This window comes from Pseudophryne corroboree, chromosome 1 (assembly GCF_028390025.1).
Source record: "Pseudophryne corroboree isolate aPseCor3 chromosome 1, aPseCor3.hap2, whole genome shotgun sequence".
NCBI lineage: Eukaryota > Metazoa > Chordata > Amphibia > Anura > Myobatrachidae > Pseudophryne > Pseudophryne corroboree.
Window position 1 is genome coordinate 999,813,917 of NC_086444.1, and position 25,327 is coordinate 999,839,243.

The 25,327-nt window shown below is 47.2% G+C and overlaps 1 protein-coding gene across 5 annotated transcripts in view; it reads left to right on the forward strand.

Annotated features, from left to right (window-relative positions):
• Window positions 1-25,327, forward strand: part of CLCN3 (chloride voltage-gated channel 3) — a 226,538-nt gene that overhangs the window by 78,747 nt on the left and 122,464 nt on the right. Inside the window, exon 1 of one of the 5 annotated variants that reach the window (XM_063920626.1) lies at window positions 14,345-14,600. The exons of 2 other annotated variants lie outside the window; for them this stretch is intronic. In XM_063920626.1, coding sequence (XP_063776696.1) covers window positions 14,522-14,600 — 79 coding nt within the window. In that variant the 5' untranslated portion in view covers window positions 14,345-14,521. Of the gene's footprint in view, window positions 1-14,344; window positions 14,601-23,209; window positions 23,297-25,327 lie in introns of those variants that run through there. 2 more of the 5 variants (XM_063920629.1, XM_063920628.1) reach the window with 2 other exon arrangements.

Genomic DNA, 25,327 nt, shown 5'->3' on the forward strand with positions numbered 1-25,327 from the left:
CATCCAGGATGAAATGGCAGAAAGGCATTCATTGACACAGTCCAGTACAGATAGGGACAAGTCAGGGGAGGATAGGTAGATTTGAGTATCATCTGCATACAGATGATACTGAAAACCAAAAGAGCTGATTAGTTTACCAAGAGATGAGGTATAGATAGAGAAAAGCAAATGACCCAAGACTGAGCCTTGCGGTACTCCAACTGAAAGAGGTAGCGAAGAGGAGGTAGATTCAGAGAAGCGAACACTGAAGGAGCGATTAGATAGGTACGATAGGAACCAAGAAAGGGCTGTGTCTTTAAATCCTAGGGATTGTAGTGTCTGTATGAGAAGAGAGTGGTCTACAGTGTCAGATGCAGCAGATCTAGAAGAATAAGTAGTGAGTAGTGGCCTTTAGACTTCGTAGTGACCAAATCATTAACCACTTTAGTCAGTGCTGTCTCTGTAGAATGTTGGGAACGGAAGCCTGACTGAAGTGGGTCCAGCAAAGTATATGCGTTAAGTGTGTGAGTCGAGTGTAGGCAAGTCTCTCAAGTAGCTTAGAGAGACAAGGGAGCTGAGAGATAGGGTGGTAGTTTGAGAGAGCATTAGGGTCAGAATTTTGTTTTTTTTAAATGGGAGTAATCACTGAATGCTTGAAGAGTGAAGGAAAAATACCAGTAGAGAGAGAGTGATTACAGATGTTAGTTAAGGTAGGGATGAGCACCAGAGACAGAGCTTTACTTATTTGTAAGGGTAAAGGATCAAGAGGAGAGGTAGTAGAGAAGCAGGATGAGAAGAGTGATGATACTTCATCTTCATTTGTGGGATCAAATGAAGAAAGAGTGCCAAAGGGTTCAGGTAAAGAACGGAGCAGGTCACTGGCTGCCGAAGAGCATACCATTTTATCTTGGATCTTATCAATCTTCTCCTTGAAGTAGGAAGCAAGATCCTGTGCCTTGATGGAGGCTGGTGGGGTAGGTGAGGGAGGATTCAGAAGTGATTTAAATGTATTAAAGAGTCGTTTGGGGTTAGAGGCTTGAGCAGAGATAAGAGTTTGGAAATATGTTTGTTTGGCAGTGTCCAGGGCATTTCTATAAGAATGGTAGACAGTCTTATATGTGAGGAAGTCACTTGAAGTACGAGATTTACGCCACTGACGTTCAAGTTTTTGTGTGAGTTTTTGTAGTTGTCTTGTTAATTTGGAGTGCCATGGTTGACATCTAGGCCTACGTGGAGTGTGATGGGTAGCTGGAGCCACTTCATCAAGGGCTAGTTCTAGAGTCTCATTCAGGTGTGATACAGCCATCTCAGGAGAGGTGAATGCAGAAATAGGACCTTGCTATTCTTATTTCTTTGCTCAGTTTAGTGTTATCCATCCTGTTTTATATTGTGCCACCTATTTCACTAAACTGGGTTGCAATCAGGGCTCTATTCCAGTTATAGGTTACTGTGTTTTCTATTATTACTACTGAACTTTTGGAAGGCCACATTCTATTTATTTGCATTCTCTAATATATGTATGTTATGCTGCCCTTCCTCCTCCTTCTCTTGTCTTGTTCCCTCCATCCCACCTCCACTATATTTTTGTAATTTATAGGTCCTCTTGAATATATGCTTAGTTGACACTTTCCGCTGAGACATGATTGATATACAGATTGGCTCCTGGAATGTAGGGGGTTACAACTACCCTACTAAGAGATCTCAAATTCTCCTTCTATCCAAACAAAACATAGACCTTGCTTTTTTGCAAAGCCCACCATGTCTCAGTGGAAACAAACTAACTTCAGATGGTAAATTTGGTCATTGGTTGTTGCTGCCCCATATTCCTCCAAAGTGAGGGGTGTGGTTATCTTAGATAAAAGACAATTACAATTGGAGGTATCCTTTACAGTCGCTGATCCGTGAGGGTTGCTTTGTTGTAGCCACAATTTCGTTAAAGGGTAATAAGTTTATTCTTTGTAACCTATACACCTCCATTTTTATAAACATTTGCTTGCGAAATTATTACCCAGTTTTGTGTTATCACTGTTGTTCCAGTTGTAAAGCGCAACAGAATATGTTGTGCTACATAAGAAACGTTTAATAAATAATAAACTAATCTCCTATCCTGACATTTTCACCACTTTACAACGTTTCCGGTTCCCGGAATAATTTATTAATTCCTTACGAGTACTTTATAATAGCCCCCAAACATAGATATCTTGTAACGGTTATCTGTACTCTCCCTTCTCCATGCAAAGGGGAACCAGACAGGGGTGCCCCCTCTCCCCAATCCTATTTGTGATTGCCTTATGCAATTCTCATAATTCATGTTAGTTAAGTTGAGCTTAACGTCGCTTTATTCACAGATGATATGATGCTGTTTCTTTCCGACCTGTCCTCCTCTGTCCCAGAGGTATTAAGGATTTTTTTTATTTTTAGGCTATAAGATTCAGATTTGTCAAAATGTATCCATCTTCAAACATAATACCTCTCATTTCAAATATCCAGGTATACAAAAACCTGCAACACTCTTGATTATGAAAATGAAACTTCACTTCAGTCATTTTCAAAGTTACAACATTGTTAGATAATTAGAATTCCCTTCCCCTACACCTACTTGGCAACACTTCCATCCTTTAATCAATTTTAACCACTTATCTGACCTAAAAAAAAAAAAAAAAAAAAAAAAAAAAAAAGTTCAGAAATTGTCAGTTTTTTTTAAATGATTGAATTAGGTGAATAAACATGTTTTCTCTGACGTCCTAGTGGATGCTAGGAACTCCGTAAGGACCATGGGGAATAGCGGGCTCCGAAGGAGGCTGGGCACTCCAGAAAGATTTATGACTACCTGGTGTGCACTGGCTCCTCCCACTATGACCCTCCTCCAAGCCTCAGTTAGATTTTGTGCCCGGCCGAGGTTGGATGCACACTAGGGGCTCTCCTGAGCCCTTAGAAAGAAAGTATAGATTTAGGTTTTTTATTTTCAGTGAGACCTGCTGGCAACAGGCTCACTGCAGCGAGGGACTAAGGGGAGAAGAAGCGAACTCGCCTGCTTGCAGCCGGATTGGGCTTCTTAGGCTACTGGACACCATTAGCTCCAGAGGGATCGACCGCAGGCCCAGTCCTTGGTGTTCGGTCCCGGAGCCGCGCCGCCGTCCCCCTTACAGAGCCAGAAGCAAGAAGAGGTCCGGAAAATCGGCGGCAGAAGACATCAGTCTTCACCAAGGTAGCGCACAGCACTGCAGCTGTGCGCCATTGCTCCTCACACACACTTCACACTCCGGTCACTGAGGGTGCAGGGCGCTGGGGGGGGGGGGGGCGCCCTGAGAAGCAATTATAACACCTTGGCTGGCAAAAATACCACAATATATAGCCCTAGAGGCTATATATGTGGAAAATACCCCTGCCAGAATCCAGAAAAAAGCGGGAGAATAGGCAGCGGAAAAGGGGCGGAGCTATCTCCTGCAGCACACTGGCGCCATTTCTCCTTCACAGATCCGCTGGAAGGAAGCTCCCTGGCTCTCCCCTGCAGTCTACACTACAGAAAAGGGTAAAAAAAGAGAGGGGGGGCACTAAATTTAGGCGCTGTATAAATTATATAGAAAAAGCAGCTATAGGGGACATAACTCAGTTAGTCCCTGCATTATATAGCGCTCTGGTGTGTGCTGGCATACTCTCACTCTGTCCCCCCAAAGGGCTTTTGTGGGTCCTGTCCTCTGTTGGAGCATTCCTTGTGTGTGTGCGGTGTGTCGGTACGGCTGTGTCGACATGTTTGATGAGGATAATGATGTGGAGACGGAGCAGATGCCTTTAGAAGGGATGTCACCCCCTGCGGGGCAGACACCTGAGTGGTTGAGCTTATGGAAAGAAATGAGTGCACGTATAGACTCCTTACATAAGAAATTTGACGACATGCCAAATGTGGGACAGCCGACTTCTCAGCTCGTGCCTGTCCAGGCGTCGCACAGGTCATCAGGGGCTCTAAATCGCCCGCTACCTCAGACCGCAGACCCAGATGTCGACACTGATACTGACACCAGTGTCGACGACGATGAGTCTAATCTGATGCCCACTAAGGCCATTCACTGCATGATTGAGGCAATGAAAGAGGTGTTACACATTTCTGATATAAATACAGGTACCACTAAAAAGGGTATTATGTTTGGGGAGAAAAAACTACCCGTAGTTTTTCCCCCATCAGATGAATTAAATGAAGTGTGTGAAGAAGCGTGGGCTTTCCCTTATAAAAAATTGGTAATTCCTAAGAAGGTACTAATGGCGTTCCCTTTCCCGCCAGAGGATAGGTCACGTTGGGAAACACCTCCTAGGGTGGATAAAGCGCTCACACGTTTGTCTAAAAAGGTGGCACTACCGTCTCCGGATACGGCCGCCCTCAAGGAACCTGCTGATAGAAAGCAGGAGGCGATCCTGAAGTCTGTATATACACACTCAGGCATTATACTTAGGCCAGCTATTGCGTCAGCTTGGATGTGCAGTGCAGCCGCTGCGTGGTCAGATAAACTGTCAGAAAATATTGACACATTAGACAGAGACACGATCCTGTTAACCATAGACCATATAAAAGACTCAGTCTTATATATGAGAGATGCACAGAGGGAAATCTGCCGACTGGCATCTAAAGTTAGTGCATTGTCCATTTCTGCTAGGAGAGGCTTATGGACTCGCCAGTGGACAGGAGATGCAGATTCTAAAAGGCACATGGAAGTGTTGCCATATAAGGGTGAGGAATTATTTGGGGATGGTCTCTCGGACCTAGTTTCCACAGCAACGTCTGGGAAGTCAGCATTTTTACCCCATGTCCCCTCACAGCCTAAGAAGGCGCCGTTTTATCAGGTTCAGTCCTTTCGGACCCAGAAAAACAGGCGTGGAAAAGGTGGGTCTTTTCTATCCAGAGGCAGAGGTAGGGGAAAAAGGCTGCAACAAACAGCAGGTTCCCAGGAGCAAAAGTCCTCCCCCGCTTCTTCTGCCAAGTCCGCCGCATGACGGTGGGGCTCCACAGGCGGAGCCTGGTACGGTGGGGGGCCGCCTCAAGAATTTCAGCGATCAGTGGGCTCGCTCACAGGTGGATCCCTGGATCCTTCAAATAGTATCTCAGGGGTACAAACTGGAATTCGAGGCGTCTCCACCCCACCGGTTCCTAAAATCTGCCTTGCCGATTGCTCCCTCAGACAGGGAGGCGGTGCTAGCGGCAATTCACAAGCTGTATTCCCAGCAGGTGATAATCAAGGTACCCCTACTTCAACAAGGCCGGGGTTACTATTCCACACTATTTGTGGTACCGAAACCGGACGGTTCGGTGAGACCCATTTTAAATTTGAAATCCTTGAACACATACATAAAAAAATTCAAGTTCAAGATGGAATCGCTCAGGGCGGTTATTGCGAGCCTGGAAGAGGGGGATTACATGGTATCCCTGGACATCAAGGATGCTTACTTGCATGTCCCCATTTTCCATCCTCACCAGGAGTACCTCAGATTTGTGGTACAGGATTGCCATTACCAATTCCAGACGCTGCCGTTTGGACTGTCCACGGCACCGAGGGTATTTACCAAGGTGATGGCGGAAATGATGATACTCCTTCGAAAAAAGGGAGTTTTAATTATCCCGTACTTGGACGATCTCCTAATAAAAGCGAGGTCCAAGGAACAGTTGTTGGTGGGAGTAGCACTATCTCAGGAGGTGCTGCACCAGCACGGCTGGATTCTGAATATCCCGAAGTCACAGCTGGTTCCGACGACACGGCTACTGTTCCTGGGTATGATTCTGGATACAGTCCAGAAAAAAGTGTTTCTCCCGGAGGAGAAAGCCAGGGAGTTGTCATCTCTAGTCAGAGACCTCCTGAAACCAAAACAGGTATCAGTGCATCGCTGCACGCGGGTCCTGGGAAAGATGGTGGCTTCTTACGAAGCAATTCCCTTCGGCAGGTTCCATGCCAGAATCTTTCAGTGGGACCTGTTGGACCAGTGGTCCGGATCGCATCTTCAGATGCATCGCTTGATAACCCTGTCTCCAAGAACCAGGGTGTCTCTACTGTGGTGGCTGCAGAGGGCCCATCTTCTAGAGGGCCGCAGGTTCGGCATACAGGACTGGGTCCTGGTGACCACGGATGCCAGCCTTCGAGGCTGGGGGGCAGTCACACAGGGAAGAAACTTCCAAGGACTATGGTCGAGTCAGGAGACTTCCCTTCACATAAATATTCTGGAACTAAGGGCCATCTACAATGCCCTAAGTCAAGCAAAATCCCTGCTCCTACACCAGCCGGTGCTGATCCAGTCAGACAACATCACGGCAGTCGCCCATGTAAATCGACAGGGCGGCACAAGAAGCAGGATGGCGATGGCAGAAGCCACAAGAATCCTCCGATGGGCGGAGAATCATGTACTAGCACTGTCAGCAGTGTTCATTCCGGGAGTGGACAACTGGGAAGCAGACTTCCTCAGCAGACACGACCTCCACCCGGGAGAGTGGGGACTTCATCCAGAAGTCTTCCAGATGCTGGTAAACCGTTGGGAAAAACCACAGGTGGACATGATGGCGTCCCGCCTCAACAAAAAGTTAAAAAGATATTGCGCCAGGTCAAGGGACCCTCAGGCGGTAGCTGTGGACGCTCTAGTGACACCGTGGGTGTACCAGTCGGTTTGTGTTCCCTCCTCTGCCTCTCATACCAAAGGTATTGAGAATAATAAGAAAGCGAGGAGTAAACACAATTCTCGTGGTTCCGGATTGGCCAAGACGAGCGTGGTACCCGGAACTTCAAGAGATGCTCTCAGAGGACCCGTGGCCTCTACCGCTCAGACAGGACCTGCTACAGCAGGGGCCCTGTCTGTTCCAAGACTTACCGCGGCTGCGTTTGACGGCATGGCGGTTGAACACCGGATCCTAAAGGAAAAGGGTATTCCGGAAGAAGTCATTCCTACGCTTATTAAGGCCAGGAAAGATGTGACGGCAAAGCATTATCACCGCATATGGCGGAAATATGTTGCATGGTGCGAGGCCAAAAAGGCCCCAACAGAGGAATTTCAACTAGGTCGATTTCTGCATTTCCTGCAAGCAGGAGTGAATATGGGCCTAAAACTAGGCTCCATTAAAGTACAGATCTCGGCTCTGTCGATTTTCTTTCAAAAAGAACTAGCTTCAGTACCTGAAGTTCAGACATTTGTGAAAGGAGTGCTGCATATTCAGCCCCCGTTTGTGCCTCCTGTGGCACCTTGGGATCTCAACGTGGTGTTGAGTTTCTTAAAATCACATTGGTTTGAGCCACTAAAAACCGTGGATCTGCAATATCTCACGTGGAAAGTGGTCATGTTATTGGCCTTGGCTTCAGCCAGGCGAGTGTCAGAATTGGCGGCCTTATCATGTAAAAGCCCTTATCTGATTTTCCATATGGATAGGGCAGAATTGAGGACTCGTCCCCAATTTCTCCCTAAGGTGGTGTCAGCGTTTCACCTGAACCAGCCTATTGTGGTGCCTGCGGCTACTAAGGATTTGGAGGACTCCAAGTTGCTAGACGTTGTCAGGGCCCTGAAAATATATGTTTCCAGGACGGCTGGAGTCAGAAAATCTGACTCGCTGTTTATCCTGTATGCACCCAACAAGCTGGGTGCTCCTGCTTCTAAGCAGTCTATTGCTCGCTGGATTTGTAGTACAATTCAGCTTGCACATTCTGTGGCAGGCCTGCCACAGCCAAAATCTGTAAATGCCCATTCCACAAGGAAGGTGGGCTCATCTTGGGCGGCTGCCCGAGGGGTCTCGGCTTTACAACTTTGCCGAGCAGCTACTTGGTCAGGGGCAAACACGTTTGCAAAATTCTACAAATTTGATACCCTGGCTGAGGAGGACCTGGAGTTCTCTCATTCGGTGCTGCAGAGTCATCCGCACTCTCCCGCCCGTTTGGGAGCTTTGGTATAATCCCCATGGTCCTTACGGAGTTCCCAGCATCCACTAGGACGTCAGAGAAATTAAGAATTTACTCACCGGTAATTCTATTTCTCGTAGTCCGTAGTGGATGCTGGGCGCCCATCCCAAGTGCGGATTGTCTGCAATACTTGTAAATAGTTATTGTTAACTAAAGGGTTATTGTTGAGCCATCTGTTGAGAGGCTCAGTTGTTTTCATACTGTCAAACTGGAGTTGTACGGTGTGATTGGTGTGGCTGGTAAGAGTCTTACCCGGGATTCTAAATTCTTCCTTATTATGTCAGCTCGTCCGGGCAGTGTCCTAACTGAGGCTTGGAGGAGGGTCATAGTGGGAGGAGCCAGTGCACACCAGGTAGTCATAAATCTTTCTGGAGTGCCCAGCCTCCTTCGGAGCCCGCTATTCCCCATGGTCCTTACGGAGTTCCCAGCATCCACTACGGACTACGAGAAATAGAATTACCGGTGAGTAAATTCTTATTTTTAATGTTATCCAAGATGATTTTATAAAAAAAAAAAAAATCAGAAAATTGATACACAATCGGAACATCAGGAACATTGAAATCATCATGACTTTTATTTTAAAAGCTGGGTTAGTTGCCAGGTACATAAGGGGGGCTTGGGGGGGGGGTTTCATTTGCACTTCCTCAGCGGCTGCTATTGTCTGCATCTGTCGGGTGGGGGTTCCTGTCTTGCTGACCAATCGGCAGTGACCGGCAGAATGGCAAACACTGAGGGAGGGTGTGGGAAGACAGATGAACCTTCTGGTCCCTCTGAGAGCTGTAGCAACTGGAAGTTTCTCTTCCCTGCAACTGCAAACACTGTTTATCTGACTGGTCACATCCTGTGCGGCCATGTCAGATAAGGCACTTGTTGGTATGCGACCATGCCAGGCAAGTGGTTAAGTATAATTTTTCTGAAAACTTTCTATGTCAAACAGACGCGTCCTATCACTATCTTTTAAGCCGATCTTAATCACCTGAGCCGAGCAATGTCTTGAGCTTCTGTGGCAACCTAAAAAAACATAAATTGTTTTAATGAAACTTTGTGGGATTGGAAGTTCCTGACCTGTCCAATACCACTTTCAGTCATCCAACCCGGAAATTTCCCTGCTCAGACCCGGTTTTTCAACTCTGCAAACTCCCAGGTTTTTGCTGGAGACCCCCTTTCACATTACACCTGAGACCAGGGAAATTCCCAGGTCGTCCCCTTTCAGACATAAGTGGGGTCTGCCCTGGCATTCTACAAGCCAGGGCTGCCAGGCTGCTATCATATATACACACACATACATGTCATACACATACATGTTTCACTGATACATACACATACATATCACACTCTTACACACTCAAGCAATCACACACCACTTCTAAAGCCAGCTGATTCTATACAATAAGCCCAGAACGCAGCCCCCTCCCTGCAGCACGGACTGCAGGCCCCTCCCTGCAACACGGACCGCATCACGCTCCAGACAGCCACACACACCAGGCAGCCCTGCACCGCCTATCAGAGTCTTCTGAGTGCGACCTGGGTCAAACCATTCACACTTAACCCGGGTGGTTGACCTGGAATGAAAGTCCTGGGAAAAACCCTGCTCAATAGCAGGGGCACCAACCCGGAAAACATGTTCCCGGGTTGGTATGTTTCATACATAAGTGAGTCCTGGGTAGTTTGGCCGAGCCCCATCAAAAACCCGAGATTCTCACTATGGGTCTAATTCCGATTTGATCGCAGCAGCAAGTTTGTTAGCAGTTGGGCAAAACCATGTGCACTGCAGGGGGGGGGGGGGGGGCAGATATAACATTTGCAGAGAGTGTTAGATTTGGGTGGGTTATTTCGTTTCTGTGCAGGGTAAATACTGGCTGCTTTATTTTTACACTGCAATTTAGATTTCAGTTTGAATACACCCCACCCAAATATAACTCTCTCTGCACATGTTATATCTATCCCCCCTGCAGTGCACATGGTTTTGCCCATCTGCTAACAAATTTGCTGCTGCGATCAACTCAGAATTAGACACTGTCTGAAAGGGTTATTAGTTTCTCTTAGTAGTTTTCTGTTACCTTCTTGACTGATTGCTTGACTTAAATACTTACACTGACAATCGCCTAGGCATTACTGTGTACATATTCCCCTAGTACACTTTTATAGACCAAGGGCCTAATTCAGACCTAATTGCAGCAGCAAATTTGTTAGCAGATGGGCAAAACCATGTGCACTGCAGGGGGGGCAGATATAACATGCGCAGAGAGATTGAGATTTGGGTGGGGTGTGTTTAAAACTGAAATCTAAATTGCAATGTAAAAATAAAGCAGGCAGTATTTACTCTGCACAGAAACAATATAACCCACCCAAATCTAACTCTCTCTGCACATGTTATATCTGCCCCACCTGCAGTGCACATGGTTTTGCCCACTAGCTAACAAATTTGCTGTTGCGATCAGGTCTGAATTAGGCCTCAAGTCCTCTGATATCCCAAAACTGTTATACTGACACATTATTTTCTATAGTACCAACAGATCCTTGCAGTGTCTGACTGGGTCATGAAGGACACACAGGGGGAATGCAGTGGTAGGGGCCCATGCTAAGGAGGCTTGGCTATCCATTAGAGCAGCGGTGGCGAACCTTTGGCCCTCCAGATGTTGTTGAACTACACATACCAGCATGCCCTGCTGCAGTTTTGTTTTTTTGGCCATGCCAAAACAGTTGCAGGGCATGCTGGGATGTGTAGTTCAACAACAGCTCGAGGGCCACAGGTTCCCCACCCCTGCATTAGAGAGTACGTGGTCTAGGTCCCTTGATAAATCTATATATAGTAAATACTTCTAGTGCATGCTAGATAATGTACCAGAAAAATAACAGGAATGCTCTGTAGAAAATACACCACAGTCCTGTGCAGTATAATGTAACATGTATATAATTAGAGCAAAATCTGGAACCCTTATCCCTAGAGGAGGAAGTTGGCCCTCAATCATTGGGGCCCACCGGGGTTTTCCCCTGTGCACCAGTCCGCCTCTGGGTCCTGGGACGCGATAAACAAAAAATTACATAGGAACCCTCTTTTTAGTTCTGGTGTTCCTCTTTGGGGCAAGCCCTCCTTTCCTTCCTCCTTATCTCTCTCTAATTACTTTGGCGTGATAAAGGCCTCGGGATCACTTCTAAGGAATTTGACCCCTGTGGCATGATTCTCCATTTCTCTCACCTACAACAACAGTCTAATCTTTTCCATCAACATCTGTTTTTGTATTTGCAAGCTCGCCATTTTATTTTATCCCTTCCTTCGGTTCTCTAGCAGGAACATTTTGTAGGATATCCTCACAGCGTGCCATTTGGTTCCATCCGTACAAAATAATGGTTGTTCAGGAACTTAATGAACATGACTAGGAGAACCGAATAGCATAATGTGTAGATATCTTTGAAAGTGTTTCTACAAATGCTGTTCAGCTCACAAGTGACTAAGCTAACTTTCAGAAATCGACTGTAAATGTGTATTGCGTATGAAGGTGGGATGATATGTTCAAATCCAATTGAACAGAAACTGTAGTCCATGCACTTTTAAGGGCCCCATACATTACAACGATATGTCTGAGGCTGAATTCGGAGGCGATTTTTCCTTGAATCACCCGGCAGCTTCCCGGGCGGCAGGATCACATACGATACATCATGTGCGGTCCTTTTGCGTATTGTATGCGATCCCAGCCATGCCTGCGGGATCCGACATATCACGAGTGCAGCACTAACGACCTAGGGGCTCCGATCCGATGCTCACGGGAACACGCATCAGATCGGATGTAAAACACATCCGATTTGCCACTTTTCATCCGATTTATCGGCCCGAAATGTCGAAATCGGATGAAATCGGACATTATCGTTCTAGTGTATGGGGCCCTTTAGATTATTTACTGACATTTTTATTAGCATTTACTTTGCCGTTTTTGTTGACCTTTAAAATTTGGGAGGTTTTTATTACTCGCCTGTATAACTTACAAGATGTGTGGTAATGGTTTTCTGTTCTGTGACCACAAGGTGTCCTCTCTATCTCTGAGACACATATACTTACTCTCTTTGCTGTAGATTGAAGCCTGCTCTAAATTGCATTTATTTCCTGTTCAGCAATTTTCTAGTATCAGCATACTACGCAATGCTTTACAGGGAAAAAACACTAATAAAAAACTGGGTGTATTGTCAGAGTTTAAGGGGCCCTCTTTGCAAGCATTCAATGTAGAAGTACATTTACATTAGATATAAGAAGTGCCATGGATTGTAAATGGAAAAATTCTTAATAATGAAAAAAAAGGGTACCTACTGTATTATGTAATCTAGCCTGCAAAGATTTAATGAAATGATATAAATGGCTCACCACCAAGGAGGAATTACAAATATGTTTTATTTTCTTTTAAGATTTTTCTTTGATCTGCTCTTAATTTCCATCCTGATCCGGAACCAATTCTCTGGTTCCTGGCTCTCCAGTGTCCTCCTTCCAGTGTAACTCATGTAATTCCTTTATTTTTTGATCAAGTAAGCGGAAATTATAGTTGGAGATGAGACCCCTGGAGGAAGAGAGATATCCTAAAGCGTGGGGTGGCAAGGGTATCACAGTTTGATTTTGCTACTATGAAGGTGACTAATCTGTGTTTATTGATAGAATGAACTGGTGAATTCAGGGAAGTGACCGAGATGCATGATATCTGGTTTTGTTCAATATATGAATTTCTTGTGTTCTAAATTCAGAAAGTTACACATTTTTTAACCATTTTTTTTCTCGTGGGTGGTCCGTCCAGAATTTTTCTTACATGATTCAGCTGACAGCTGGGAGTCATGGCATCGGGCAACCAAGTACGCTGGCTTCGGGAGCCAAATAAATGCTCACTGTACGGAGCCGCACTACCACAAGCAGGATCCCAGCTGGGACTTCCGCTCCATGAATCCACTCTGCCTTTATCTTGGCCCACCCCTCACTGGAGGCAAGCATTGCAGACACACAGCCTCTTCCTCTCCTACATGGCGCCTGCTGAGATACCAGGTGGAAGGAGGAGGGTGCACACTGAGCTGCTGCTTCTCTCCTGTGATAGCGTTCGGTCTGCCCCCGGAGTTCTCACTCACACCCCCTCCCCCTTGCTATCAAGGGCGGACTTATGGGTGAGGGCGCCCCTAGGCACAACAGTAACAGCTGCCCCGCTCTTGCCAAAGCTTATTATTTTCATTGATTGGTTCTAAGCCCTCATTGATAATAGCCAATTGAATAGACTAATAAAGAAAAGCCACTATGGCATTCTTTATTTTTAATTACTGTATGTATACATACTAAGTACCGCCCCTAGGCATGTGGCTCACGTGCCTAATGCGAAATTTGCCTGCTTGCTACCTCATAATGCTGTAACATTGTAAAAAAAATTCTGGGACCCTGCCATGGCTACCAGAGCATGCTGGTTATCCTAGAGTTACAATCACCAGCATCCAGGACCTGCTGGGATCAGTAGTCTACCTGTAAAAAAAAAAGTTACATAGGAAGTCTTTATTTAAATAAAGACTTCCTATCACATTCCCTCTTTTTACATTTTATTGCTCACGTAGAGCTGATTGTTAGAAACAGCTAAACCCGCATAAGGTTTAGCTGCAATGTTCAGTAGTACATTGGTAGTAGTATCAATGGGTTTGGTATGTATTACCGGCGGAAGGGATGCCGGCTGTCTATATCCCGACAGTGGCATCCTGGCAGCGGGGTGTAAGAGTCACCTTGCGGGCTCACCATGCTGTTGGCTCGCTGCGCTCGCCACGGGATCTGTTCCCATTTTATGGGTGTCGTGGACACCAATGAGTAGGAATAGCCCTGGTGAGCTGGGATTCTGGCTGGCTGCATTGTCGACTGCTGGGATATCTGCGTCGGTATCCTGAACGCCGGGATCCCGACAGCCGGCATTTTAACTGCAACACACATCAATGCAGTACTAGTATAACTTGTGCTGTTTACACTTTGGGAGCAGCTCGCCATTTTGTATTTTTTTTTTTTTTTTAAACAATAACTGGTGCATCTACCCTGCCTTACACGAATGTACGCACTTACACCCGTCTGCAGATCCGTGCAGCTCAGAGTGCCCATATGGGCGTATATGCAAGTTGAGCCCCATACATCCATATTCTAATTCTGAGCAATAAAAGATGTACATACAAAGTAATACACTTGTGTAATATGTTAGCAACAGGATAGTTGTGTTAAATTGTATTGGGTTACACAATTTTTTTCTGTCACTGAACAAGTGACAAGTTGTTCAGAATTCTGTTGTGTAGGTGGCTTTTGTAAGCGCATATTTAATGTATGTGTGGGAGAGGCTTTCTGTCTGTGCAGATTATTTATGCAATCGCCTTTAACACTGTGCTGTCCATGCAGATTAAGTCAGCTGCGCTGTTCCCCTCAGTCACAGGTAGGCTGTATGACAGAGCAACCAGGCTGCAATCATTTGCCTTGATGACATCACCAAGTGTGACTGAGGCCAGTCCCTGCAAGGAGGCAGCACTCAGTGCTAGCACTGAAGGAACATGGCAGCTTTCCAGTCTGCTACCACTGCATAAGCCATAATCGTGTGATTTCACCCTCTTAGCTGTGTGTGTTTGCTGTGGGTTCCTTCATGGATATATCTTCAGATCCCTACCTCCCTTATGATGGTGGAGGAGACAACATTCCTCTACGGGAACTACATAAAAGAGGTATGTTTTCTGCATTTTAATGACATGATCCTTCTCTGTGTCACATCTTGCTAGTGACGAGCTGTCTTTTTGTGTGCTCACTTATTGGTTTTACTTACACAGATGATAAATGATTACACAAACGTTGTCTTTATTTTATGGGAGTGTAGAAGGAGCGGACTGTGTCTCTGATAACCTCAGCTGTGGGAATCCATTTTCCTGTGAATCAGCAAGGCAGTGCCCCTTCCCCCTGCCCTTCCCTGCCTGCATGTTGTGCAGTGTGCTCACTGTAACACAGCTTGTAGTATGGAGGAGCCACTGACAGCTTTTCCTTCCTGCAGACTCCACACTCCTTCTCCTTCTTTGTGTCTTATTCATTCCTAAAAGAAACTGATAAGAGGGAAGGAGAATGTGTAATGTCAGAAGTTAGTTTCTGGCCATGTTTTGTTTGTCCTTCTGATGAAGTGGTCTTATGAGTGTGCTGGGCAGATAGCAAGAATGGTTTTGTTTTCTGGTGGGCTTATTTGTATACTAATGACATACTGGCAGATTTGTTTTATTGCACCACAGTGTAATAACATGTAAACCTAAACTTACAGAATTATTGTGTGACATACATTTACTCATGTTCTTCCTGTAGGATCATACTCTTTATAGGGCCAGCTGGGGTGATTTGGGATTTTCTCCATGTCCACCCGCATGGCAAGGCCTGATACTCGCTTCCTGTGGGTTCAGATTCAGAACACGGGACCCCCTGGATTGGCATGACTAAACTGCTTCAGAACATCATTATATTTGTTCAGAACATTAAAACATGTACCCTCGCCACGCTTTGGGCATGGTGGCTTGCTCCGCTTCGCTTGCCACAGGTTGCTATTCCCGTTAGCTGTCCACGTGGATAGTGAAACTGATAGCTCAGGGGTCCCATGTTCTGAACTTGAGCCCTGCCTATGAAACAGCATGTATAATGCAAGTGTGACAGTCATTAATATAGGTTTTATCCTTTCCAGAGGTCATTGTAAGTTGAGTGGGCTCTCCCCAAACTGTTAACTTGTGGTAAATAAAGTAGGTCTCACGCTGACAAACAGTGTCCCGTATCTCACAAACGCAAGTAGCAAGGCGAGCGGGTAAGAATAATTGGAGATATACATTGCGCTGTTCTAACGCTAGTGATAACAACTGTTGTACACGTGTTGTACTAGTATTATGAGGGTTGGTGCCAGTGAGTGTGAGGTTTATGTCAGTAGTGGTGGGTGCTGTACAATCGCACACTGTGCTGCAGGACTGGAGGAGGTGAATCCCTTGTGTATGTAGGCCTGTGTATGTCTGTATAAAATTTAGATTTTCTTTTTTTTGTCCATGATCTCATTCTCCCTGTATCAGTTTCCAGTGAAGTGAGTGGACACATCTGTGACGTTTTGTAAAGTGCACATTTGTAGCAGAGAAAGTGCAACATAATCTACTACCATCTGTGAATGTGCTTCATTTACGCTCCCTTGTTTGTAAAGCTGACTACAAGCCTGATCCTGGACATTATATGGTGCTTTTCATACCCCTTAATACAGGCGTGGGGAACCTTTTGTTCTAACAAGGGTCATTTGGATATTTATAAAATCCTTCGGGGGCCATACAAAAGTTATCAACTTAAAAATTAGCCGTACATATGCCCCCAGTCAGTTGTTATGCCCCAGTAGATATACCCCCAGTCAGTTGTTATGCCCCAGTAGATATACCCCCAGTCAGTTGTTATGCCCCAGTAGATCAGTAGATATGCCCCCAGTCCATTGTTATTCCCCAGTAGATATGCCTCCAGTCACTTGTTATGCCCCATCAGATATGCCCCCTCTAGTAGCGCCGCTTATACACACACACACTCACACACACTAAAAAAAACAACAAACCCCCCCCCCCCCCAACTTACCAGCCCCGCTCCTGCTTCCAGACCGATCCACTCTGCCTGGCCGCCCGCTTCTCGGAACTGAGAGAAACATCATGACATCTCTCCCATAGCGCACAACCGCACACTGTCAGAGCCGGAAGCTGAAGCTCAGGAGTGATCTCTGGCTTTTCGGCTGCCACTGAGGGGAAGGATCCGGTGTAACAATCTCGGCGGGTGCCCGGCATCTTCCTCGGTTAAATGAGCCTGGCCGCGCCGGATCAAGTCGCTTTGTGGGCCTTATTACAGCCCGCGGGACGGACGTTCCCCACCCCCCTGCCTTAATACTTTAATTTTAGTATTCTGGTTGTGTAAACTATAAATGATAGGTATTGCTACTTTAATTATTATACTACCCTAGTAGAATACTGTTATTTAGACTATGTCCGTCCCTCATACAGGAGGAGCAGCATCGGTGGCAGTAGAAGAAGCCAGCAAGGGTTAGCACTGTGTGGGGAACTGTATCGGACACTGCGGGGGGGCATTTTATCTGGCGCTGCGGGGGGCATTTTAAATGACACTGCGGGGGAAATTATATCTGGCACTGGTGGGGACATTATTTGTGTATCTGGCACTGCTTGGAGGCATTATTTGTATATCTGGCACTGCTGAGGGGCATTATTTGTATATCTGGCACTGCTGAGGGGCATTATTTGTGTATCTGGCACTACGCGGGGGGGGCATTACTTGTAGTTGTGAGGCCACACGCACTTTCGCAGGAACGCACGCGCATTGGGTAGAGGGGGTAGCTCCTTCAGAGGTTTTATTTTCCGAAAGTAGCTCACCGCCCAATTAAGTTTGGAGACCACTGGACTATGGCATCAAGAAACCTCAGGGATCTTAAATGTGTTGCTATTGTTTTAGTTTGTGTTATAATTTGAGTTGAATTGTAATGATGTGTTTTAAAACATTTATATCTGTTTGAGGTTTATTAAGTACGTATAACGGGCTGACTCTACACAGTGCATCAGCCTTTATACACTGCCAGAAACTGCCTTTCACTAGTATTTCCTTACACTGTGATGATTAAAGCTAATTGTTTGCTGTGGATTACTGCACAATGAAATGTGCCCTTATTCTAGTAAACAATCCTATGTGGCAGGATCCAACCAATATTTGTGTATGTTTAAATAGCATTTATAAACAAGAACTTCTTTATGATTATCCTGGGAATTATTTCTCCATCACTTTTAAATGTCTGCAGAGGTCCGATATGAACTGAAAGACTTATACGAAGTCGCATCTGAATAGTCCTCCTGCCCCAATGGCTTATGTATGATCGCTTCCCCTATAACTGCAGTATCACACAGCGCCAGTTTTCTTCAGAGCTATGAAGCCTAACTTGGTGCCTAATTCAGATCTGATCGCAGCAGCAAATTTGTTAGCAAATGGGCAAATCCATGCGCTCTTCAGGTGGGGCCATACTTGCCTACTTTTGAAACTTAGTTTCAGGGAGATTCTAGATGACCTGATAACGCAGCGCACCTAGTCACTGAGGGGGGTCCATGCTCCGTCTAAAGAGCGGGTCTAGCTCTGCCTATGGGCATGCCTATTGCCGTTCACGGTTGTATCCTGCAGCATGCTGCCAAAAGGGGGTTTCTAAATGGGTGGCATGTGCAGGCACAAAAAATCGCCAATCTACATTAGCCTACACACACTGCTCAATGCCAGCCTATGCTCGCACACACTCAACCAAGGGTCAGTACAAGCCTACACCCACATACACAAATGGGTCGGTGCCAGCGAACCCCCACACACGGGGATAAATGCCAGGCTACACCCACACACAGGGATCAGTGCCAGCCTACACCCACACACGGGTCAGTGCCAGCCTACACCCACACACAGGAATCGGTGCCAGCGAACATACACATGGGGGCCGGTGCCAGCGTACACACACACACATGGGGGTCAGAGCCAGCCTACACCCACACACATGGATCAGTGCCAGCCTACACCCACACACGGGTCAGTGCCAGCCTACACCCACAGACAGGAATCGGTGCCAGCGAACATACACATGGGGGTCGGTGCCAGCGTACACACACACACATGGGGGTCAGAGCCAGCCTACACCCACACACATGGATCAGTGCCAGCCTACACCCACACACGGGTCAGTGCCAGCCTACACCCACAGACAGGAATCGGTGCCAGCGAACATACACATGGGGGCCGGTGCCAGCGTACACACACACACATGGGGGTCAGAGCCAGCCTACACCCACACACATGGATCAGTGCCAGCCTACACCCACACACGGGTCAGTGCCAGCCTACACCCACAGACCGGAATCGGTGCCAGCGAACATACACATGGGGGTCGGGGCCAGCGTACACACACACATGGGGGTCAGTGCCAGCGTACACACACACATGGGGGTCGGTGCCAGCGTACACACACCCACATGAGGGTCAGTGCCAGAGTACACACACACACACACACACACACACACACGGGTCGGTGCCAGTGTACACACACACACACATGGGGGTCGGTGCCAGTGTACACACACACACACACACACACACACACACACACACACATGGGGGTCGGTGCCAGTGTACACACACACACACACGGGGGTCGGTGCCAGTGTGTACACGCGCGCGCGCACACACACACACACATGGGGGTCGGTGCCAGTGTACACACACACACACACACACACACACACACACACACACACACACACACACACACACACACACATGGGGGTCGGTGCCAGAGTACACACACACACACACACACACACACACACACACACACACACGGGGGTCGGTGCAAGTGTACACACACATGGGGGTCGGTGCCAGCGTACACACACACATGGGGGTCGGTGCCAGCGTACACACACACATGGGGGTCGGCGCCAGCGTACACACACACATGGGGGTCGGCGCCAGCGTACACACACACACATGGGGGTCGGTGCCAGCGTACACACACACATGGGGGTCGGTGCCAGCGTACACACACACATGGGGGTCGGTGCCAGCGTACACACACACATGGGGGTCGGTGCCAGCGTACACACACACATGGGGGTCGGTGCCAGCGTACACACACACATGGGGGTCGGTGCCAGCGTACACACACACACATGGGGGTCGTGCCAGCGTACACACACCCGGGGGTCGGTGCCAGCGTACACACGCAAATAGCGATTGGCATCAGAGTACACGCACACTCATGGGGATCATTACCAGGTCCATACACAAAGGTATCAGTAGCGGGCCACACCCAAATGGGTCAATGCCAGCCTACACATAGATCCAGCCTATGGAGCCGCTGTGGGTAGAATTACAGACACCCACCATGGTATGGGCACACCTCCTCTGAGCTCCCAGCCAGCTGCCTCCACATTACCAAGTCTCCCTGGCAGATCTGCTCTCCACGCGGGCCAGCATCTCGTCCAGTGACAGCTGCTACCTGACATGCCGCACCGCTAGCATAGCCTCAGTGTGGAGATGCAGGAGCGCAGCAATCCCTTGCTCCCCGCAGACTCTAATAGTGGATCTGCTGGAGCAAGAACACTTGTCTCCACTCTCCACGTGTGTGGGGCCCGGGTGCGGGATCGCTGCATGTCCCTGCAGTGTGCAAGCTCTCCTCCGAGGCCCCCTGTTATAGTGGATGAGCTCTAGTTCTGAAGCGCTCACCTCACTCCTGCAGTCACCACCAGCAGAGTATTTGCTGGCGGGATGGACTGCAAGTGTCCCTCTACAGTTCATCCGGGTGCCGCTTACTGTGTGTAGTGGGGTTAGGTTTGGCTCCCAATTCTGGGTGACGTTTTCTCTTCCAGGTCCTGCCCCTATAACTTCCTGATGCGGCAGCAGGTAATCCGGGGTTTTATGTAATTTTCCGGGGCAGCGGGGGACTCCACAGCAAACCGGGAGTCTCCCGCAGAATGCGGGAGGGTAGGCAAGTATGGGTGGGGCAGATATGTGCAGAGAGAGTTAGATTTGGGTGGGGTATTTTATTTCTGTGTAGGGTAAATACTGTCTGCTTTATTTTTACACTGCAATTTAGATTTCAGTTTGAACTCAAATCTAATTCTCTCTGCACGTTATATTTCTGCCCCCCTGCAGTGCACATGGTTTTGGCCAACTGCTAACAAATTTGCTACTGCGATCAGATCTGAATTAGGCCCTTGGTTACCAAGATTAGAGATTGCATAGAGCATTCTGATGTATTTTTATCCCTACTTGGCAGTGTTTTTTTTTTTGTTTAACTATATTTGAAAAGAAAATGCCACTTGTGATATGGGCACCACTGGTCAGCACTGGCAGCATATTCTAATCAGATCACATGTACAGACAAGCTGGTATTTGGTTCGGGGAATATACAGACAGCGGAATCGTCACAGTGGGATATTTGAAATCACACTGAGCTTTGTGATTGGATTAGAATGTGTGGGCAGCACTGATCAGAGTGACACCCGTATAATTAACAAGTAGAAAAGTAAAGAATGATTTCTCTGTTTTATTTGCAGAAATAAATGAAAGGGAATACTGACACACTTTCTGCTGCATAACCAAATGCAAGTTAGCATAAACCTTTCATGTGTTATGGAACATTAAAAGACATAGGGGGTCATTCTGACCCGCTCGCACGCAGCGGTTTGTTGCTGCAGTGCGAACGGGTCTGGAATGCACGTGCGCGACGTTGCCCGGCGACAGGGGTCGCCGGGTTACGTCGCGTCTAACGAAGGAAGCGGTCGCAGAGCCGACCGCAGAGAAGATCGACAGAAAGAAGGCGTACCTGTGCGGATCTGGACCGTTGGAGACCGTTTTCGGGGAGTGGACAAGAAAACACAGGCGTGTCCCAGCAGAGCGGAGGACGGATGTCTGACGTCAGAGCCGGCCCCAGCATCGCAGAGATCGTCGCACAGGGTAAGTATGTCGAGGCCTAGTCTACTTTTGCTTGAAATTTTTTTAGCTTAGCAGGGCTGCACAAGCGATCGCAGCCCTGCTAAGCTAAAATACACTCCCCCATAGGCGTGTACTAGTTGATCGCAGCAGCAGCAGCAAAAAGTTGCTGGCTGCGATCAACTCGGAATGAACACCATAGTTCAGAACCCATGTACAAGTTCAGGGATTATAGGAGAGACCTATCAAGTCTCCTAAAGAGTAGATAAATTGATAACCAATCATCTTTTAGCTGGCATTATCAAGTACATTCTATAAAATAGGTACAAGCTGACTGGCTGCCATGGGCATCTGCTCCATTTAAGCACCTCTCTATTCTGAGCAAGGCTTGCTACATAGCCGATAAGGTTCATTCTGGATCCAGAGACAGCTGTGCTCTTCTTATACAATGCGTCTCATGTTCCTGTTCCAGGAACTTTCTTGGTGAGCGCAGCATCCTTCTTAGTGTTCCTTCTAGGCTGTTTCAGCAGGGTGCTGCACCCTGCCCATATTTGAAATGTGAAAAAGCACCCTGCCCTTTTTCAGTGCACCCTGCAGGACCATAAATTGCCCCCTTGTATACGGAATGCAACAGTCAAAGTGCATGTTACAATGTTGTCGTCTACTCTTTGCCCACCTATGAAATTGGAACAGAATTTCTATCCTTTAGCCAACTGGATGGCAGAGGAGGCACTGTAAATGACACAGCACTCTGATAAAGAGGGAAAGAACAGTGTAAGCAGTGAGCATGTACTGCCTACAGTATTTCCCTAGTAGAACAGACTTATTTTTTCCCTACATATTTTAACCCATTGTTTAAAACTTTTCTGTTTTATAACACATAGAAGACTGGACATATACAGTATGTTTCTCAGTGCAGGTGTCAGGTTTCTTATATGTATGCATGGGTATATGATTTACTAAGGGCAAAATGTATGTACAAAAACTATAAAAATATGCGCTATGCTTTGTGCGCAAAGCGTCACATAAAAAATGTGCCCTTCAAAATAAAAATGTGCCCTCCTCAATGATCAGCACCCTGCCCTAAAAAAATCCTAGAGTGAACACTACTTCTCCGCCGTAAGATACAGCAACTGCTGCGTTTGGCACCAGACTTGTGAAGCCACAAGTGGAAGGAAAGCCAAAAGCAAATGTATTTTCTATAGAGGAGGGTGACCAGAACAAGTTGGGGAATAGCGTATGATCAAGTGTATCTTGGATCACTCACTTGGCTTTATTGTGTTCTATAAGCAGCAATGAATGCTACTGAGTTTCTGTTTCATTGACTTACTATTTACAAAACAATTTTGTCTTCTGAAAATACGAGCTGAATATTTCCAACACTACTTTTGTTATCCTAAAAAAAGTTAACAAAATATTTTTTACCTTTTTTTAAATATATAATTTTTTTTATTTTTTTTATTACTGTATGATTGGTGTCATGAACAGTGAAGATATTTCCTCAACAGAAAGTTTTTTCATTTGTTTAGTTTGTTTTCTCCATTTCCGTTTGCATTTTGTATGTGTCATGACTGGCCTGAAATACCGGTTTTCTGGAAACTTCATAACTTCCTTGTTTGAAAATTTAGGAAAAACAAAAACAAATCTGCTACAGTGCCTCTTATATTCTATACCAGTGGTTCTCAAACTCTGTACTCAAAACCCCACACAGTTCACGTTTTCCAGCTCGCCTAGCAGGAGCACAGGTGTATTCATTACTCACTGACACATTGTAAATGATTCGCAGGTGGGGCTCATTGCGATTCTGTGAGGAGACCTGGAAAACATGAACTGTTTGGGGTCCTGAGGACAGAGTTTAAGGACCTGTGTTCTATACAGATCTAGCTGTTCTTTATAATATCACAAAAACACGGTGAGTTGTACATTTATCTTGGAGTGGAATAAGTATATGCTACACATTTTATGTTATAGCCATAAAGTCATATAATATAGACACAAATATAAGTGTAATATTGCAGAAATGAAGATTGACCCCCCTCTGGTGAAATATAAGTGTAATATTGCAGAAATGAAGATTGACCCCCCTCTGGTGAAATATAAGTGTAATATTGCAGAAATGAAGATTGAACCCCCTCTGGTGAAATTTTGTGTTTTTAAATGAGTTTTCTACTTTGTGATTGTGACATAATGGAGTCCTAGTTTAATTCATGTGTTCTGCATGTTCTGGAGGTGATTGACACTTTAGCTTTATTCTTAAATGTGATATACTGTAGTATGTAGCAATATAACCCACACCTCTCATGGTTAGCATATCTGCGTATGCAGAGGCGTAACAAGGGTAGGGCGAGTGGGGCACGTGCCCTGGGCGCCTTGGCAAGCCCAGGAGAGGGGGGCGCCGCCGCCGGCCAGGGCATCATGCCCCACTCGCCCCCATCACGCCAAAATGTGAGGGGAGGAGAGCGCAGCGTCTCTCTCTCCCCTCACCGCCGCCAGCACTAGCAGCGCTGCCAGCAGCGCTGCGTGTCTCCGGCGTTAGCCAATCAGAGCTTGCGGACCGGCTCGTGATTGGCTGCCGGTCCGCAAGCTCTGATTGGCTGGCGTACCGGCGCCACACAGCCGCCGGAGACCTGGAGCGGTGAGGAGAAGGAGAGGCGCTGCGCTCTCCTCCCCTCACAGACACAACAGGCGGTGAGTGACGGGGGGGGGGGATTTGGACGACTCGGGGGAGCACAGTGGGGCAATGTATCTGGCACAGTGGGGCATGTATCTGGCACAGTGGGGCATGTATCTGGCACTGTGGGGCAATGTATCTGGCACAGTGGGGCAATGTATCTGGCACAGTGGGGCAATGTATCTGGCACAGTGGGGCAATGTATCTGGCACTGTGGGGCAATGTATCTGGCACTGTGGGGCAATGTATCTGGCACAGTGGGGCAATGTATCTGGCACAGTGGGGCAATGTATCTGGCACAGTGGGGCAATGTATCTGGCACAGTGGGACATGTATCTGGCACAGTGGGGCATGTATCTGGCACAGTGGGGCAATGTATCTGGCACAGTGGGGCAATGTATCTGGCACAGTGGGGCAATGTATCTGGCACAGTGGGGCAATGTATCTGGCACAGTGGGGCAATGTATCTGGCACAGTGGGGCAATGTATCTGGCACAGTGGGGCAATGTATCTGGCACAGTGGGGCAATGTATCTGGCACAGTGGGGCAATGTATCTGGCACAGTGGGGCATATATCTGGCACTGTGTGGCATATATCTGGCACTGTGTGGCAATGTATCTGGCACTGTGGGGCAATGTAACTGGCACAGTGGGGCAATGTATCTGGCACAGTGGGGCAATGTATCTGGCACAGTGGGGCAATGTATCTGGCACGGTGGGGCAATGTAACTGGCACGGTGGGGCAATGTAACTGGCACTGTGGGGCAATGTATCTGGCACTGTGGGGCAATGTATCTGGCACTGTGGGGCAATGTATCTGGCACTGTGGGGCAATGTATCTGGCACAGTGGGGCAATGTATCTGGCACAGTGGGGCAATGTATCTGGCACAGTGGGGCAATGTATCTGGCACAGTGGGGCAATGTATCTGGCACAGTGGGGCAATGTATCTGGCACAGTGGGGCATGTATCTGGCACAGTGGGGCAATGTATCTGGCACAGTGGGGCAATGTATCTGGCACAGTGGGGCAATGTATCTGGCACAGTGGGGCATATATCTGGCACAGTGGGGCATATATCTGGCACAGTGGGGCATATATCTGGCACAGTGGGGCAATGTAACTGGCAATGTAACTGGCACAGTGGGGCAATGTAACTGGCACAGTGGGGCAATGTAACTGGCACAGTGGGGCAATGTATCTGGCACAGTGGGGCAATGTATCTGGCACAGTGGGGCAATGTATCTGGCACAGTGGGGCAATGTATCTGGCAC